The 16,625-nt window shown below is 36.3% G+C and overlaps 2 protein-coding genes across 2 annotated transcripts; one reads left to right on the forward strand and one right to left on the reverse strand.

The window, feature by feature from the left end:
* Positions 1-2,823: 2,823 nt before the first annotated feature.
* Positions 2,824-6,308, forward strand: LOC126797953 (tyrosine-protein phosphatase DSP1-like). The gene is made up of 5 exons (XM_050524731.1): positions 2,824-3,121; positions 3,241-3,334; positions 5,098-5,155; positions 5,254-5,297; positions 5,395-6,308. Exons 1-5 carry the CDS (start codon positions 2,889-2,891, stop codon positions 5,578-5,580), a joined length of 615 nt encoding a protein of 204 aa, XP_050380688.1. The 5' UTR covers positions 2,824-2,888; the 3' UTR covers positions 5,581-6,308.
* Positions 6,309-9,597: 3,289 nt separating this feature from the next.
* LOC126798871 (1-aminocyclopropane-1-carboxylate oxidase) lies at positions 9,598-11,195 on the reverse strand. The gene is made up of 3 exons (XM_050525947.1): positions 10,969-11,195; positions 10,327-10,890; positions 9,598-10,033 (listed from the first exon to the last, which is right to left on the reverse strand). Exons 1-3 carry the CDS (start codon positions 11,071-11,073, stop codon positions 9,740-9,742), a joined length of 963 nt encoding a protein of 320 aa, XP_050381904.1. The 5' UTR covers positions 11,074-11,195; the 3' UTR covers positions 9,598-9,739.
* Between the last annotated feature and the right edge of the window lie 5,430 nt (positions 11,196-16,625).

The following is a 16,625-nucleotide window of genomic DNA, read 5'->3' on the forward strand; positions in this document are numbered from 1 at the left end:
TCAAAGGAACTATATAAGATCTTGAAAGTTTATATATTATTTGAATACCCCAAAGCCGGCTTCATGACTTCATGTCGATTTCAGAAAGAGCTAGAGTTTCAACACAATTATTGTTCATCATTCTAGTTAATTGTTCATTGTTAATCAACTCATGCACTACTATGCATGTGTAACCATGCATTTACGAACATGTAATTATGGACTACTAGCTAGGCAGACATCATGAACCATGCACATAATTGGAGTTTAATGTCTCCAATGCGATGGGGCATGTATTGATGGAGACGGTGTGAGGGTGGTCCTTCATGAATCATACTGTAGTTTATAATTCAATTTTTTTTTGGTCATAAGCTGGCAATAGATGTTGGAATTTTGAGCAAAATTTGAACGATTGGTTGATATCACTTCTTAATTCAAAAAATAGCTTGAATCTAGTGAGCAATGACGAAAAGAATGGCCAGACTTGGAATCCGTTGATCATCAACTGATTGGTGTCTAGACTTCTAGGTAAGCCTCCAACCACGTGAGCGATTCGATTTCATACATCATGCCTGATTGCATGTTACAGACTTACTGTAAGTAGTACTGAGAAGTGAGAACGACTTGAGAATGCTATAAAATGTTCGGTGAATTATCTCAAAGAAATAAATTTTATAAAAATCAGAGAAACGACAACGTCCATATATCCTCATTTCACTTCGATACCGGTCATACCACAATAGTTTCAGATCTAAACGAGAGGAGAGAATTGTCGTTGAATGATTTGGTCGTGGAATAAACGAAGCAAAACCCAGTCAGCAACAAGTAAGAAAAGCACTCGGGTTCCCTATGCACTTTGTGGCGTGAGATTTTTGGCGCCAAAATTGTTAATAAGACGAAAATGCCACTGTACGTGGCGCATGGGCATCGCAAGTTCGCCAAAGCCACTCTATAATATGCAAATTCGAATATTCCTTAGAATGTACCATTTATATGCCTTCTTCTAAAATTAAAATTAATGTATGTTAACATATTGTAATGTTCCCTAATTCCAAAATATATTAAGTGGCATGGCACGCCCTTTTATTCTATGTGAGGCGGATTTTGGATCCTTCATATGAAGAGGAACTCGAACCACGCTGCCTTTCTTTGATTACTAACTCATTTGGAGCATTATCGATGTTCTATGGAGCCAAGGCAAGAATGGGTGTTAATTTAGTCATGAAGTTGTATGATTGGGGATTTGGAGATGCGATTTAGTCATGAAAATGGCCAAATTGTGGAATCTAAGTAGCTTAATGATCTTTCTTTGATTTTAAATTGTGCATCGGGAAAATCGTTGTCATCTGATTGTCAATAGCGTATGTTCTAGTTTTAAAAGATTATACAATTTGAAATGTACACTTATAACGACAACAAGATGATTACGTCTCTATTGCATAATTTTTTTTTAATTGTAGTTACTGATCACGCAACCGGCTAGATTTAAGCTTATTATTGAGACGGTTGCCAAGTAAATTGTAAATATTCTCTCAAGCTTTATAAGTCTATAAGACCTACACGAGGTTTGAACCTTTCCACTCAAGGTATGGCCTACTCTTCCAAGCATATAAGTGCTTGTAAGACGCTTGTTTTGCAATACTACAAGTCTACCACCACATTAACACATAAGAGAAAGAAAAGTAAAATTAACATAAAGTACATTTTCACAATGAGAATGATGGCTCAGTATGACAAGCACTTTAAAATTTATGGTAAGTACACACACCTTTTTTATTTTTCATTTTCATTTTCATTTTTGCGGCTTTTGAATGGACATGATTGTAGTGATATTCTTCTTACAAAAATGAAGGATTATAGTGATATTACGTTTAATAGCTGACCGCACCATGCAACGTATCATAACGTTTGCCACGTCAGTTGGATAACATATCTAACCAATGAAGTAGACCTTATTGTTTAGCGTTGAGAAATGAGAAATAAATAAAAACTCATTTGAATTTTAAAGACGAGTGACAAAGTCATTTCACGTTATCCCATACAGTGAATGGTTTGATTTTTAGTCAAATATGTATTTAATGAGTGCATTCTTCCTTCTATTTCGCCTATTTCATTTAGCAGAGAGAGATGAGATGACTCAACGATATAAGTAACAACGATGAACCATCATGTTGAATGAATCTCATAGGCAAGTCAAATTCTTGATGGTTGCTTCAGCTATTTTGTAATTATTAAAAAATTATAATACGCAAAATTTGTCATCAACAATTGTATAATTAATCTTATTCGAAGATAAAACTCGTTATTTATTCAGGAAGTCCTTTATAAGAACTCGTGTGATGTTCAATACGATCAAGGTACAACTGGAGGTTCCCTTTGATCGGTCAATGTCACACTACTAACTTACACTATTCTAATAAGAAGTTAAATGGTAAGCAATAATTGTTCCAATATCACAAATCAAGTAATCAACAGAGAGATTGAAGAATTGACATGACCATTTGATAAATTATGCTATTTTTTTCTCTTTAGATACCTCCCTTTTCAGTTTTCACACCATATAATGTGATTATAACTCACAACCCTAGATCCACGCGTCTATATTTATTATAAATTTGAAGAAAAGATCACAAATAATTAATTTTCTCCCATTATAATTTGAAATTTCCATAATTCTTAAACAAACTGCGCCACCTGACTCTCTTTTCCCAACTGTCCCTCACGGCATCACCAAAAAAGAAAAGAAAAAAGAAAAAAGGGGCGAGAATATTCGAACCGATCCCCGACACACTCTCACCTATAAATACCACCTCCACCTCCTCCTCTCTTCCTCTGTCGTCGCTCTTTCCCTCCCTTTCCTTCTCTCTCTTCCTCTCTCTCTCTCTCTCTCTCTCTCTCTAGAAGCTGACATGAAACTGGAGCTCAACCACGAAACCGACGGAGAAGAGATGTGCCGCACAATCGAAGTCGTCGGAGGCGTCCACCTCGCCTTCGCCGCCGCAGACGGCGGAGAAGAGTGTGCCGATGATCTCTTCATGCCTCCGCTCAACTTCGCCATGGTCGATCACGGCATTTTCCGCTCCGGCTTCCCCGACTCCAACAACTTCTCCTTCCTCCAAACCCTAGGCCTCCGCTCCATTATGTAATCAGGCTTCTCTCTCTTCGCTTTGCTTATGCTGTACGGCTCACCTAGTTGAAATTTTGAAGTCTGATTTGGTTGAATTGAAGTTGAAATTGTGATTGTGTATGTGTGAATTGTAGATGTCTGTGTCCGGAGCCGTATCCGGAGACGAACGTGGAGTTCCTCAAGTCGAATGGGATTAAGCTTTTTCAGTTTGGGATCGAAGGCTATAAGGTAGTTTGATTCTTCTTATTTTATTTTACCGGTCAAATAATTTTAGTAAGTTAGTATTAAGTGGAATCTGATATGATTTGAATCGAAAAATGTTTGATTTGCGGTAGTCTACTGTTTCATATCATCTTTTAGAAAGAGATAAGATGGTTTGGAGGACATATGGGGAACATATTAGGCAGTGGCTGAAAATTAAGGATTGATCACTAAGTATTTCTGGTGAAGAGCAGCTAGTTAGTTTGGTCACGATGTCTCTAATTTTTGTGGTACCGAATTGTTGAATAAAACGATATGTATATCCTTCATGCCTAACTGTTCTCCCTATCAAGAAGTTTTTGTTGTTGAACTTTAATAGCTTATTTATTATGGTTCTCCCTGCTGTTATTTAAGTTCAATAATGACATTCATTTCAACTAATTAAATAAACTGAATTTTTTTATATGGATTTTATTTTTCATTTGGTTAGGATGATGGGTCCTCTGGCCCTTTTCATCTCTGGCACATCCGCACATGACATGTACTGTAATGTTTGTGTATATTCCTGTTGTGCTTGTGTGACTCCAAAATGGATCACATTTAATTGTTGGTTTCATTGTTTAAAGGCCTATTTGTTCTTCTGTATTCCGTTGTATTCTGTCTGTGGTTCAATTGCAATGAGCCACTATTTCTTGGATATGTTATGTTTAACACTGTGCGTATTGAGTATCTGTATCTATATTTTCCGGAATTCAATTACACCAACCTTTGCAGAAACTAATTTTGACTGATTAACAAACTTTTTCTGATTTTATTTGTTTAAGATTAAAATGTTCTTAATTTTAGGTATACTGCATGCATTATGCACCCTCTTCTAAATAGATTTTACGGTTATTTTGAGTCTACCAATTTGGTGCATTATCATTTCTCTGAAACACTCTTCATTAACTACCTTTACAATCATGTTGCCTCTAGCTGGCACTTTTAATCATTTGTGAGATTTCAGTTGCTTAATTATCAGAAACTGTTCATCTAAATGCTAAATGTAGAGATTTAGAAATTTTTGGGGGACCAGAATGGTGTTTAATAACTTTTATTAGATTTGAAGGATGTATATTTTTCAACAAAATGCTCTGGTTTTGAGCACATACGGATCATGACAACTAGTCTATTTAAACTTTATTTATATGATCATACTCTACAGTAAGCTCCCCATTATCCACACTATAGGTCTCTCTGTTTGGTTACAAGTGTTTATAAGAGTACCTTAAATGTTGATCTAAGCAACATGAATTGATTTAACTTATGAAGGAGCTTCTTTTATTTTTTCCATTTAACATATAATAAGGGGGAGATAGATGGTACAAGTGAACTTGTAAAGTTGTGATCTGCATAGAATCTAATTTTATATGAAAAACAATGACTCTGATATAGCCACTGAGCAGTGGCCGTCCTTACAAGCAAATTGAAAGAAACCTTTTCAGTAGGATATTTTGCACCTATACTTGATTGATTTTCATAATTGCCTAGATGTATTTTCATTTTCAAGGAAGCCAGATATTTATATCTCTTTCTGCAAGTGATGGAGTTTCATTATCCTAAACTGAGGATTAGTTAATCATGTTAATGACCTCTATAGTGGTTGGACAACAGTCTACTCAGTGTGGAAGCAAATTACTATTAATAGAGCTGATGAATCCTGGTTGATAAATTTGTACTTGATTGCAATGATGTATTGTGAAAGCTGGTATTAGATATGGCAGACTGATATATAAAATTGTTTATTTCAGGAGCCTTTTGTAAACATCCCAGAGGATACAATCCGTGAAGCACTAAAAGTTGTCCTTGGTATGCATACATTTTCAATGTCATGCTTTTTATTTACTGAAATCATCAGAATTCCAGCCGTGTGAGTTGCTTACATTTATTTACTTGTCTGCTTACAGATGTAAAGAATCACCCGATCTTAATTCATTGCAAAAGAGGGAAGGTAAGAACACTGTTGATTTCTTTTGTACAGATTTTGTCAGTTCAAGTCCTCTATTACATTTTAAGTATATGATTGCTTACTTTGATTTCATTTTCAGCATCGAACTGGTTGTTTGGTTGGATGCTTGAGAAAATTGCAGCGATGGTGCCTATCATCTGTTTTTGATGAGTACCAGCGGTTTGCAGCAGCCAAAGCCAGAGTTGCAGATCAGAGGTTTATGGAGATTTTTGATGTTTCTAGTTTGAAACATATACCGATCCCATTTTCATGTTCAAATAGGTAAAGTCAACCAGTATTATTGAATGACTTTTGCTTCTTCTTTCTTTAGGTGAAGAAGAGTCCTAGGATCTACTGTAGAATAAACAGGAAAAGTGATGAGTTCCTAGTACGCATTTCAGAGTCTGGAATTATTCTTTTTTCTTTAATGAAATAAATAAATCATCCTACATAATAGCACTTTAGTGTGCTTTTGAGTGTTACAACCCCTTTTTCGTTATATCTCTCATTCAACCCTCTCCACTTTTCCATTTTGTTCCAAACTTTAGTTCTCCTGTCCTTTTCTTTCCAGTTTGTTACTAAGATCGATCGCAACAAATGTGATTGTGGTTCTAGATATGTCCAGAATGGTTCTTGAAATTTATAGTTATCTCGAATTAAAATGTAATATTGGCTATCCCCAGATAGTTTTGTTCATATGATACTACAAATCAAGATTGCAGCCCTCTTCTTCTCCGCGTGCAGTTATCTAGAAATGCAGAATGCCTAACCATGACTCCTGATTGGGTAATCAGGACTTGGGAGTGCATGATGGTTAGCCCAAAAATTTCTTCTGAGAATCCTCTTTTTAATTAACTATTATGGCTAGTGTACTGATGCTGAATTGAGTGTTCATATTAGTATGTCAATATTCACCAATATGGATTCAAACCTTTCTATGAGAGTTCAGCTTGTATACCATGTTTCACTGTAATTATAATAATAATGATAAACTTCCGCTTGTAGTTCTATGCAGTATTTATTCTTTGTGTTGGAACAATTTTTGTATTATCAAATGCTTTCTTTGCTTAGGGATTTATTCAGATTTGTCTAATACTTCGAAGGCAAACAATACGAATCAAATAGGGTAGTTTGTGAATCAGAAAAGGCATGTCGGCAATGATTAATTTAAGTTCAAGAAGCGAACTACTTGAAGAAAGATTGAAGGTGTGTTTGACAATGAAAACACTAGTGGCAGGAGTGCTTACGGAGACCTACATTCCCAAACATGTCCACATTTAAACTAGCAAGACCTAATCTTTATATCAATATCATGATGATGGTAGATGTGGTACTGTCTAACTAATCCATTTTAATTTTGTGGATGAAGGTCAACTTGGTTATCTTATAAGGTTGAAGGTGGTCAGGTTTAATTTTCTTTTTCTTGTCTAAGTTTTTGGTTTCTACAAAGCTGGTAAAGTTTATCTGCAATGACATAGATCAGCAAATAACTATTGGGAATGTCTGCCCTTAACTTCAATTAACTTTACTTTAAGGCTACCTAATTAAGCTTTTTTTAGATGTTCTTTTGTGTTTGTTTGTCACCCAGATCTACCTTAGATACTTTAATCTAAAAAAATAAAAATATTAGAAGGATCTTCCTTAGATACTGAGATCACAGTTTTGCTTGAATTACTGACTAACAAATAATAAAAATTAGAAAGAAAAGTGGTTTGATCTTCCTACGTTTTTCTGTTCTTTGCTGTTTGTAGACTTCTGAGATCGTCCACTCACACAAGATGAATCCTTTGTGTGGACGTTTAAGGTACTCTTATATTGTAGTCTTATGGATTTACCATTTCGAATTAGAGCATGTTCTGGGAATAAAAATTGGCTATCATATTTGGTCAGATAACTTGAGAGAAAGAAACAACCCGCGACAATGCAACGAATCGAAAGCTTTTAAGGGTTTTTTGGGGTTACTTTCCTAGTCTAAAGAAAAAAAAAAGAGGAACCTTGCTCATTCATTTCGTAAAGAGTTTTTTTCACCAACAGTCCCTCAACTCTGGTGTACCTACCAATGTGATACCTCAACTCTTAATCGTACCAATGTGATACCCAGACTCTAGTATTGCTATCATTGAAGTACTTCCGTTAGTTTTTTTTAACTTTTCCGTTATCTTGGTGACGTGACAGTTACGTGAGGCCCACAAAGAGGGTTAAAAGACAAAATTAACCTCATCTGAGAGGAGCAATATTTTTCCCGCCCTTTACCTTGAGAAAGACACCCAACAATTCCAATTTTGGCGCCAATTTTCCCTCCCTACTCCTTAATTTGTGTCTCTTATCTAAACTAAAGAACTACCGCCAACCAGTCGACCACAATCTGATAAAACCTAGATCAATCTCATTTTCTATTTTTACCCTAGCACTTGTTAAACTAACAGAATAAATATAAAAATTTATATGGAACATCTCATTTCCACAATCTCATAAGAATATAAAAACACATAACTTAACGAAATTCAAATACATGTTTAAGTACCATTAGTTGCCACATTTTATGTTGATCTGCCATGATTTTTGCTTGTAAGAACTTTTAAGTACCATTAGTACAATGCTTTATCTGCTGGTATTATTCCCTCTGGCTTAACGAAATTCAACTACATGTACCATTAGTTCTTACAAGTAAAAATCATGGCAGATCAACATAAAAGGTGGCAACTAATGGTACTTAAACATGTATTTGAATTTCGTTAAGTTATGTGTTTTTATTCTTATGAGATTGTGGAAATGAGATGTTCCATATAAATTTCTATATTTATTCTGTTAGTTTAACAAGTGCTAGGGTAAAAATAGAAAATGAGATTGATCTAGGTTTTATCAGATTGTGGTCGACTGGTTGGCGGTAGTTCTTTAGTTTAGATAAGAGACACAAATTAAGGAGTAGGGAGGGAAAATTGGCGCCAAAATTGGAATTGTTGGGTGTCTTTCTCAAGGTAAAGGGCGGGAAAAACATTGCTCCTCTCAGATGAGGTTAATTTTGTCTTTTAACCCTCTTTGTGGGCCTCACGTAACTGCCACGTCACCAAGATAACAGAAAAGTTAAAAAAAACTAACGGAAGTACTTCAATGATAGCAATACTAGAGTCTGGGTATCACATTGGTACGATTAAGAGTTGAGGTATTACATTGGTAGGTACACCAGAATTGAGGGACTGTTGGTGAAAAAAACTCTTTCGTAAATGAAACAACTCAAATTGTGATTATGTATACATTTCAACGAGATAACGACCTTCGGATGATTTTAGAAGTTTCAACATGTTTTAAAAACGTGGTACAATTGCGTGGATGATTGCAAATTCTACATTTGTGTCGATGATTTTCCATAGTTAAGAACTCCAGATTGCACGCTGCATATCATTATCCGGGCAGCTTTCACCCCAGGTCCCATAAACTATAAAAATAGATTTATTCCTAGATCATAACTCAAATTGTCAATGTAATTATCAAGTCAAAAGGCATTGTTTTCATCTCGGTTGGCCACATCCTTGTATCATTATAGTGTCAACTTGAACCCCTCTTTTCCCACCCTGAAAGCAACACATTTTTTATTTTTATTTTATATTCCTCTTCTTGTGCCTTTGATTGATATAGAATTGAACCCTCGAAGAAATTTTAGCTTCATCATGTCGGCATGTGGCTGCTGCCGAATGGCTTCAACGTTACAACGTATAACAGGGGTTTGTTTTTATAAGTTCGACAAGTTTGAGTTAATACATATAACCGCATAGATTCGCACCAATGGTTTTGGTTCAGATTTCCATTTTTACTATATGTTTCGATCAAATTTTCTAATTTCCACCGTCTAGTATCTAGATACTATTATATAGATCATCTCTGTAAAATTTCAGCAAATTTGGTGATCGTTAAGGCCCTTAAAATCGAAAAACAAATGGACGGACTGAATTCTGTCAAACATGAACCGTTCATGTTTTGACAGAAAAAACAATTTTGAGTGCCTTAACGATCACCAAATTGGATGAAATTTTACAGAGATGATCTACATAATATTATTTAAATACTAGACGGTGGTGATGAGGAAATTCGATTAAAAAGTGGTGCAAAAATAAAATCCGCACCAAAACCATTTTTACGGACCTCCTTGGCCAAGAAACCCTGTATATAACCGATCTCATATATAACTAACAGAATCTAGTTAAACATAGTTGGGTTATGAGTTATGACCATTGCTTAGAGATCTGCAACACATTATTTTATACAGCAAATTTCTCATGTCATACCATATATTACTATAAAAACCTTGGTAAATCACTCTAAAATTCCACAAACTGAAGAAGTCACACGATATAGTAGTACAGCCTGAAATCTACTTCAAGCAAACACTTTGCCGACACATTCACACACCCATTAAATTATAGCTATAGAGAGATTAAGTTTTGCTCTTAAGCTGTGGCAATTGGAGCCAAACTGGGATTGGCTTCAACTGTTTTCATGGCTTCAAATCTGGGTTCTTTGGCCTCGAACTTGACGGCTGCATAGAGCTTCATGTAGTCATCGAACACGAATTTCGGGTACACTTGATTCTTCTCCTCTGCTTCTTTCTCCACTAGAGATGGTGCTGGGTAGATAACTGCATCACTTCCAGGGTTGTAGAATGAAGCTATTGACATTCTTGTGCCGTCTGTTTGAGCAATCACCCTGTGCTCCACACTCTTGTACTTCCCATTAGTAATCACCTATATGCAACAATGTGCGTATAGATTAGTGACTGTTCCGATCAAATATATTGTGTCAAACATGTAACATATTGCTATTCGCCATATTGTAACACATTCTGCTACGACGCCTTAAAAATAAACTAATTAATTTCGTTGATATTTTGAATTTGACGAGGTAACATGTTAAATTAAACAACAATTTTTATCATAGAATTTTTCTATACCAACTAATTATAATTTGATATTATAACATGCAAGACTGTATGGTTAGAGAAGAGTGCATATCGAGTTGATAGAGTGAGTATTAGTACCTCAAGTTGGTCACCAAGGTTAATAACAATGGAGTGGCGCATTGGGGGCACATCAACCCATTCCCCATCCTTGAGGAGCTGAAGGCCACTGACCTTGTCATCCTGAAAGAGAAGGATAACGCCTCCGGCGTCGGTGTGGGATCGGAGACCCTTGATGAGGTCTGGTTTGGGGCACGGAGGGTAGTTGCTGACCTTGGTGCCAAAGGTAGGACTACCCTGTGCGCCATAGAAGGCCTTCTTAAGGTAACCCTTTTCCAGTCCAAGATTCTCACAGAACAAGTCCAAGAGCTCCTCTGCTAGCTTCTCCAGTTTAAGAGCAAACTCCTTCATCACCTTCCTGTACTCATCTTCGAGATCTGGAACTTCTGAGATGTTTGAGTGAGGAAGATGCTTGAGGTGGAAGGTGCTCTCCCAGTCCATGTCATTAACCTCAGTGCTAACTGCCTCAAGGCCTTTGCTGGCCACCAGGTCCTTAAATCGTTGCTCCAAACAATTCTTGTAGTGGTCTTTGGTCATCTTCTCCACCTTGTCCAGAAGCTCAATGGGTACACCATGATTCACCAGCTGCAACATTTGAGAAGATCATTGTGTGAAATTAGAAAGTATTAAGCTAAGCATATGGATCAAGACAAGAATAGTTACCTCAAAGAAACCCCAGTTCTCACAGGCATCTCTGATGATTTCCATTGTTGCTTTCCTCTCCTCACCGTTGAGTTTCTCCATGTTGATGACTGGGAAGTTCTCCATTTCTCTTGGCTGGCTTCTCTCTCTCTCTCTCTCTCTCTTTCTCTCAAACGTTGGCTCCGTTATTTAATGGAGAGTAGAGTTTGATGTATGGGATATTTATAGGGGATTTAGGCTGCCACGTACTGTGGAGTACTATCAAGTTGCAGATATATAATTAAGTTGGGAAAATCCTATCCAGTGCTAGTGCTGCAGTAGCATTTTCCTCCGCACATTACCCTCACTCCAAGTGCATGTTATGACACCCTCTATCACCACACACAATTGTGTATATGTCATACATTGCTGCACAACAGATGAGCCCATTAAGTTTCCGTGAGAACACAAACAATTATAAAAGTGGTCCTGTTCTTGGGGGTAAAAACAAAATGATGCCTTTCAAAACACCAGTGGCGGATCCAGAAAAATTGGTCAGCCAAGGCAAAGAAAAATTTTCTTGTCACTTGAAAATATGATCTAACTTATTGAAAAAATTACAGTACCGAAATTACTTGTGTCCATACTGGTATGGATGCACACGTCCATACCCTATCTTATTTTAATACTTTTAGTAGTGTGATTTTATAATGTTAACCGTTCAAAAGTTTAATGGTTTAATAAATATCATCTATGTGTAAAATATAAATTGAAACAAAAATCGTTTGGTAAGTTGTTTACATCAAACAAATGAACAATACTTGTAAAAGTTAGTAGTCTCATAATCAACCGTCTGTTTATTTGATACAATCGGCTAAGCAAACAATATTTGTTTACATTGATTTTTTACAGAAGTGATTTTTATTGATTAACAAAACTTTTAAACGGTTAAGATTTTTTATTCACACTACCATATGTATAAAAATAAGAGGAGTTTGGACGCATACGTCCATACTGGAATGGATATAAGTATTTTCCATGGATATAATAACATTTTAGAATTTATTGTTTACATGTCTAAATTATAAAAATAATTCAATAAATTCAATCAAAGTTATCAAAATGACACAACATCTCAGGCAAACTAATTTACATTTCATATGAATAAGTTTATTGAATCAAGAACAACAAAAATTATTTTTACATCCTATTTGGGGGAGATGGGAGAACCTTATTCAACTATGGGTGAACCCTTTTCAACTTGGTTTTGGGGTTTGGGTCTCTGAAAGATCAAGGCGTATAGAAACCTTGTTAGACTATTGGCCTATCAGACTTGATTGATATTTGATTTGAGGAGTTGACCAGTCGTGCGGACAACTTGCATCTTTTATACAAGAAACGACGTCGTTTTGGGTTGCAGATTGGAAAAAAAAATAACATACTACCTCTGTAAATCGTATTCTTCCTCTAACCTTCACCAGATTTTGCTCTTTTTACATGGCCTTTCTTAGGAAAAAATTTACACTCCAAGCCTAGAGTCAAGAACCCAGCCTAGGCAGTTAGCTTGCCCATGAATGAATCTGCCCATGCAAAACACTATAGTGATCTCCTGTGCAAGAAATGAGTTAGGTTTAGAATCTATGTAATAACCCTAAATTTCAAACAATTTTAAGTTTGATCTGAATTCTATAAAATTTGGAATTTTAATATGAATGAATGTGATTGGTTGCGATGTTATAAAACGAGCGACGGATACGTTCTCGGAACGTTTAATTTGAAAAACGTTACGTTTACGCAACGTATATATCGACTTTTATTCCGTCGATCGGTTGCGAAAACTTCCTTCACAGAAGTCGTAGAACTCGTCGATACGAGTTCGCGAGTATGTGACACGTTAGAATCGGACGTCGGAGGTAAAAGTTATTAACGTCGGAAGTTAGTTTCCGATTTGGAAACTAATATAAATAGGATGTTTTAGAGTTTAGGGTTTCCATTTCAGGAAACCCTTCTCTCTCTCTTCATTTCCGCCGCTCACCCCTCTCTCCCCCTCGGTTCTCTCTCTCTCCCCGAAACCTTCCCTCCCTCTCGACCCCGAGCTCTCTCCCATCTCCCATCTCCCTCTCCCTCACGACCCTAACTCTCTCTCTCTCTCTCTCACTCTTTCATTTTCTCTCTCTCCCCGAAACACTCCCACCCTCACCTCGGAGAATCGCCCGGCGATCTACCACACAGGGCCGCCGTGACGTGCACCGCTCGGCCCAACCACATCGCGAGGACCACGACTGCCACCCTTCAGCTCGCCAGCTCGAGACTCGCCGCCGTGAGGACGCCCGACGTTGCCAAGCTTCTGCAAGTTTCGGCACCGATCTTCATCGCCACCATCGAGCTCCAAACGAGCTTTCCATCATTGAATCGAGGTGAGATACGTGCTAGGATGGATTGTGTGTTTGTTGTGTGATGTTTTTGGGTGATTTGGGAGGTTGTTGGTGGAGATCGGAGGGAGAGATGGAAGGGGAGGTTACCGCCGCTTTAGGCGGCGCGTGAGGTTGGTAGGAGGGAGTATGAGGCGGCGTGAGGCCGCGGGGAGGAGGAGGAAGAAGAAAAGGAGAGAAATGGGGCGGCGGTGGCATCACACGCGCCTTGGTTGGCGTCGGCGCGTGGGCCCCACGCGCGGCCGGCCGCTGTGTGAGGCGGTGTGAGCAGTTTTGGCAGAAGGGTATTTTGGTAATTTACTTAAATGTAAATGTAAATTTTATTTACTACAGTAAATGTAATTAAATTTTACCTTCGGTAAATGTAAATATAAATTACTTTCAGTAAATGTAAAAAGTAATTTGTAAAAGGGTAATTTAGTAAATTTTATTTACTGAGATTGTATTTACATTTAAATAGTACGTATACGAATAAAAATACGTACTAATATTTATACGTACAAAAATACGTATAATATTTATACGTACAAAAATACGTATTAATATCTATACGTACAGAAATACGTATATAATATTTATATGTACAGAAATATATATCTAGTATTTATACGTACAGAAATACGTATATAATACTTATACGTACAAAAATACGTATTAATGGTATATTTGTACGGTAACCATGAATAGTAACAGTGAACAGTAACCCTGAACAGTAACTTCGTAAAACCGAAAATTGCTGAACAGTATCCGATTATTACTGTTTCGACATTTAAAGGTTTACGAATCGATTTTAAATTCTTTTCTTATCTTTTCAAGGTGATCGTTAAATCGAGGAAAAGAATTATCATCGGGAATTGTGGAATTACGCTCGAGTCGATAAGGTGAGTAAAATCTCACTGAATTACGAATCTATCCTCGTGGTGATTCAACATTTTTGCAAGTGTGTTTATCAAATGAATTACAACATGTATATAATTTAGTGGACTACATATATACAGTATAATGGTAATAAGTACATATGTATATATATATATATATATAGTTCATTAAATTACGTACTGTTATTAATTCATTAAAAACAGTCATTTCGATGACGGAAGTTTGTGAATTGAGCATGTGTGGTGAAATATGACATGTATAAGATATAGTGGACTATATATATATTGTATAAATGGTAAATATGTACGAATATATATAGTTTGCTATATAATATACTGTTATGATTTTATTGTGATTATATTGAGCATGTGATTTGAATTGTACAATATGATGTGAGATTATTGTACGTGATTTTTAACATTGAGATTGTTAAAATGTGAATTGTCTTCGGACCTGATTTTTGGTACAATATGATGTGAGATTATTGTACGTGTTTGGCAAGTCGAAACCTAGCATTTGGCCGGGCGAAAGTTACGATACAGTTAGAGCTCTAGTCTGTCTGCCTTAGTACTGCATGTGAGGTAACGGGTGGTTATCTGCTCATGGGTACTCAGTTTATTTTGGATGTTGGGTAGCGGGTGGCTATCCAATATCAACGGTGTATTACGAGAGGGGTAACAGATGTGTACCAGCGTTCTTGGTACCTGTATTATAAATGCATTGGGTAACCAGAAGGGTTACTTAATTTCCTCATGAGCGTTTTATTTCATATTTCTTTGGGTCAACCAGATGGGCTGACCATTGACTCATGAGGGCATTTATATTTGTTGTTTTGTGATCTTTCGTATATTTTGATATGCGAATTATATTTGATTTTACTCATACGAGCTATAAGCTTACCGGGTTTGTGTTTACAATCCCGGTGCACCAATTCGATGGTGTAGGGGATAATTCCGCAGGTGCTGATTAGTGGAGGTTGAGTGACGACTACAGAGGCTCGAAGTCATTCGTATCCTACTTGTGGTGAGATTTTAGCGTGGATTTGTGTGTGAGAAGTTGTGTAATTTCATTTGTGAGATTTGTGAGTGATTTGTGAGGATTATTACATTTCCATTTTATGTATGGATTATAATTTGGGTTGTAATAATTGGTTGTCTGAGTTGTATTGAGAACTCGGAATTGATCCGCTGTTACACTTTAATGATTTCGATTTATTTGAGATTATTTTGTATTTAACGACTTTAGAATTTTGAGTTTTTAAGCTTGAAATTTTAGGGTCGTTACAATCTATAAGAATTCAATCCCTTTCAATTTTCATGTTCCAAAAAACAACTAAAAAAACTTACCCTAGTTTTAATTATACTAGCCTCCGTGCCTGCACTCGCGCTCGTGCTGGAGTGCGTTTTTGTTGGTTTAAGTGAGATTGCGTTAAACATAAATCGTAATAATACATATATATCTTAAACAACGTCAAATTGCATATATTGCTGTCATAATACTTTTTTTTGAAAGGATATTCATATTACATTTTACTTGTATGTAAGAGCTCATTGTTCTCCAAATTAGCTACTAATTGCAACAACATATTCTTGCCTAAATCTGTAAAAGAAAAAGGCAACAAATACATTTGTCACCCATTTTTTTAGGGTGAGTTACTAACACATCTCTTCCACATGAAATGGTATTACATGACATCATCTTTTTTAAAAATCATATAGGAAATGTGTGTTAATAGTAAAAATGGGTGTTTTAATAGTACCACCTTTTTTTATCATAATCTTCTTCTATAGCTTTGTTGTCTTCCAGATATTCCTTCTCGGAAATTGTTATCAAATGTAGCATAATTATACCACCATAAAACTGTATTAATTTTTTATTTATGCAAATATGCCAAAATTATGTTAAATACTATATAAAATACCTAACTGTGAGGAACTCTGCTACCGAGAGTAGATTGGCAGGTGGCAGCTCAAGTCTAATTACGAGGAAAGTAAGGACTAAAATATCGGGTATTGAATTAAAATTCAACCAAAATTTATGAGAAGTACTTATATATAAAAGCATTTACAAAATAATAATTTAGTTTCTCTTAGTAGAGATGGCTGAGAAGTATGTGTCTTATATACCCAACCAAGCTTCAAGCGGCGCCCACTGGTGCATCTTTTTCTACAATTTCCAATGTAAATTGGCAGATTGGCAATTTTGCCCTTGGATGAAATGGCACATTTGTGATTTTCAAATTGAGGAGCAAGGGCAAAATCATCCCGACACTGTAGCATGTGGAACAAGAAAACCTAGTTGGATTAGGAGTTTTCATTATTCGATGTTTCTGTAACATTTGTAATAAGTTGAGAATCCTACTTGCATTAGGAGTCCCTTTTTGGATTA

The sequence above is a fragment of the Argentina anserina genome, chromosome 6 (assembly GCF_933775445.1).
Source record: "Argentina anserina chromosome 6, drPotAnse1.1, whole genome shotgun sequence".
Taxonomy (NCBI): domain Eukaryota; kingdom Viridiplantae; phylum Streptophyta; class Magnoliopsida; order Rosales; family Rosaceae; genus Argentina; species Argentina anserina.

Excerpts from the sequence above, each read along its gene's own strand:
- LOC126797953 (XM_050524731.1), top strand. The coding sequence starts at position 2,889 with ATGAAACTGGAGCTCAACCACGAAACCGACGGAGAAGAGATGTGCCGC. Across the intron at positions 3,335-5,097 it reads TTGGGATCGAAGGCTATAAG|GAGCCTTTTGTAAACATCCC; the intron begins GTAGTTTGATTC and ends TGTTTATTTCAG. Across the intron at positions 5,156-5,253 it reads AGCACTAAAAGTTGTCCTTG|ATGTAAAGAATCACCCGATC; the intron begins GTATGCATACAT and ends GTCTGCTTACAG.
- LOC126798871 (XM_050525947.1), bottom strand. The coding sequence starts at position 11,073 with ATGGAGAACTTCCCAGTCATCAACATGGAGAAACTCAACGGTGAGGAG. Across the intron at positions 10,891-10,968 it reads AGAACTGGGGTTTCTTTGAG|CTGGTGAATCATGGTGTACC; the intron begins GTAACTATTCTT and ends CAAATGTTGCAG. Across the intron at positions 10,034-10,326 it reads ACCTTGGTGACCAACTTGAG|GTGATTACTAATGGGAAGTA; the intron begins GTACTAATACTC and ends TGTTGCATATAG.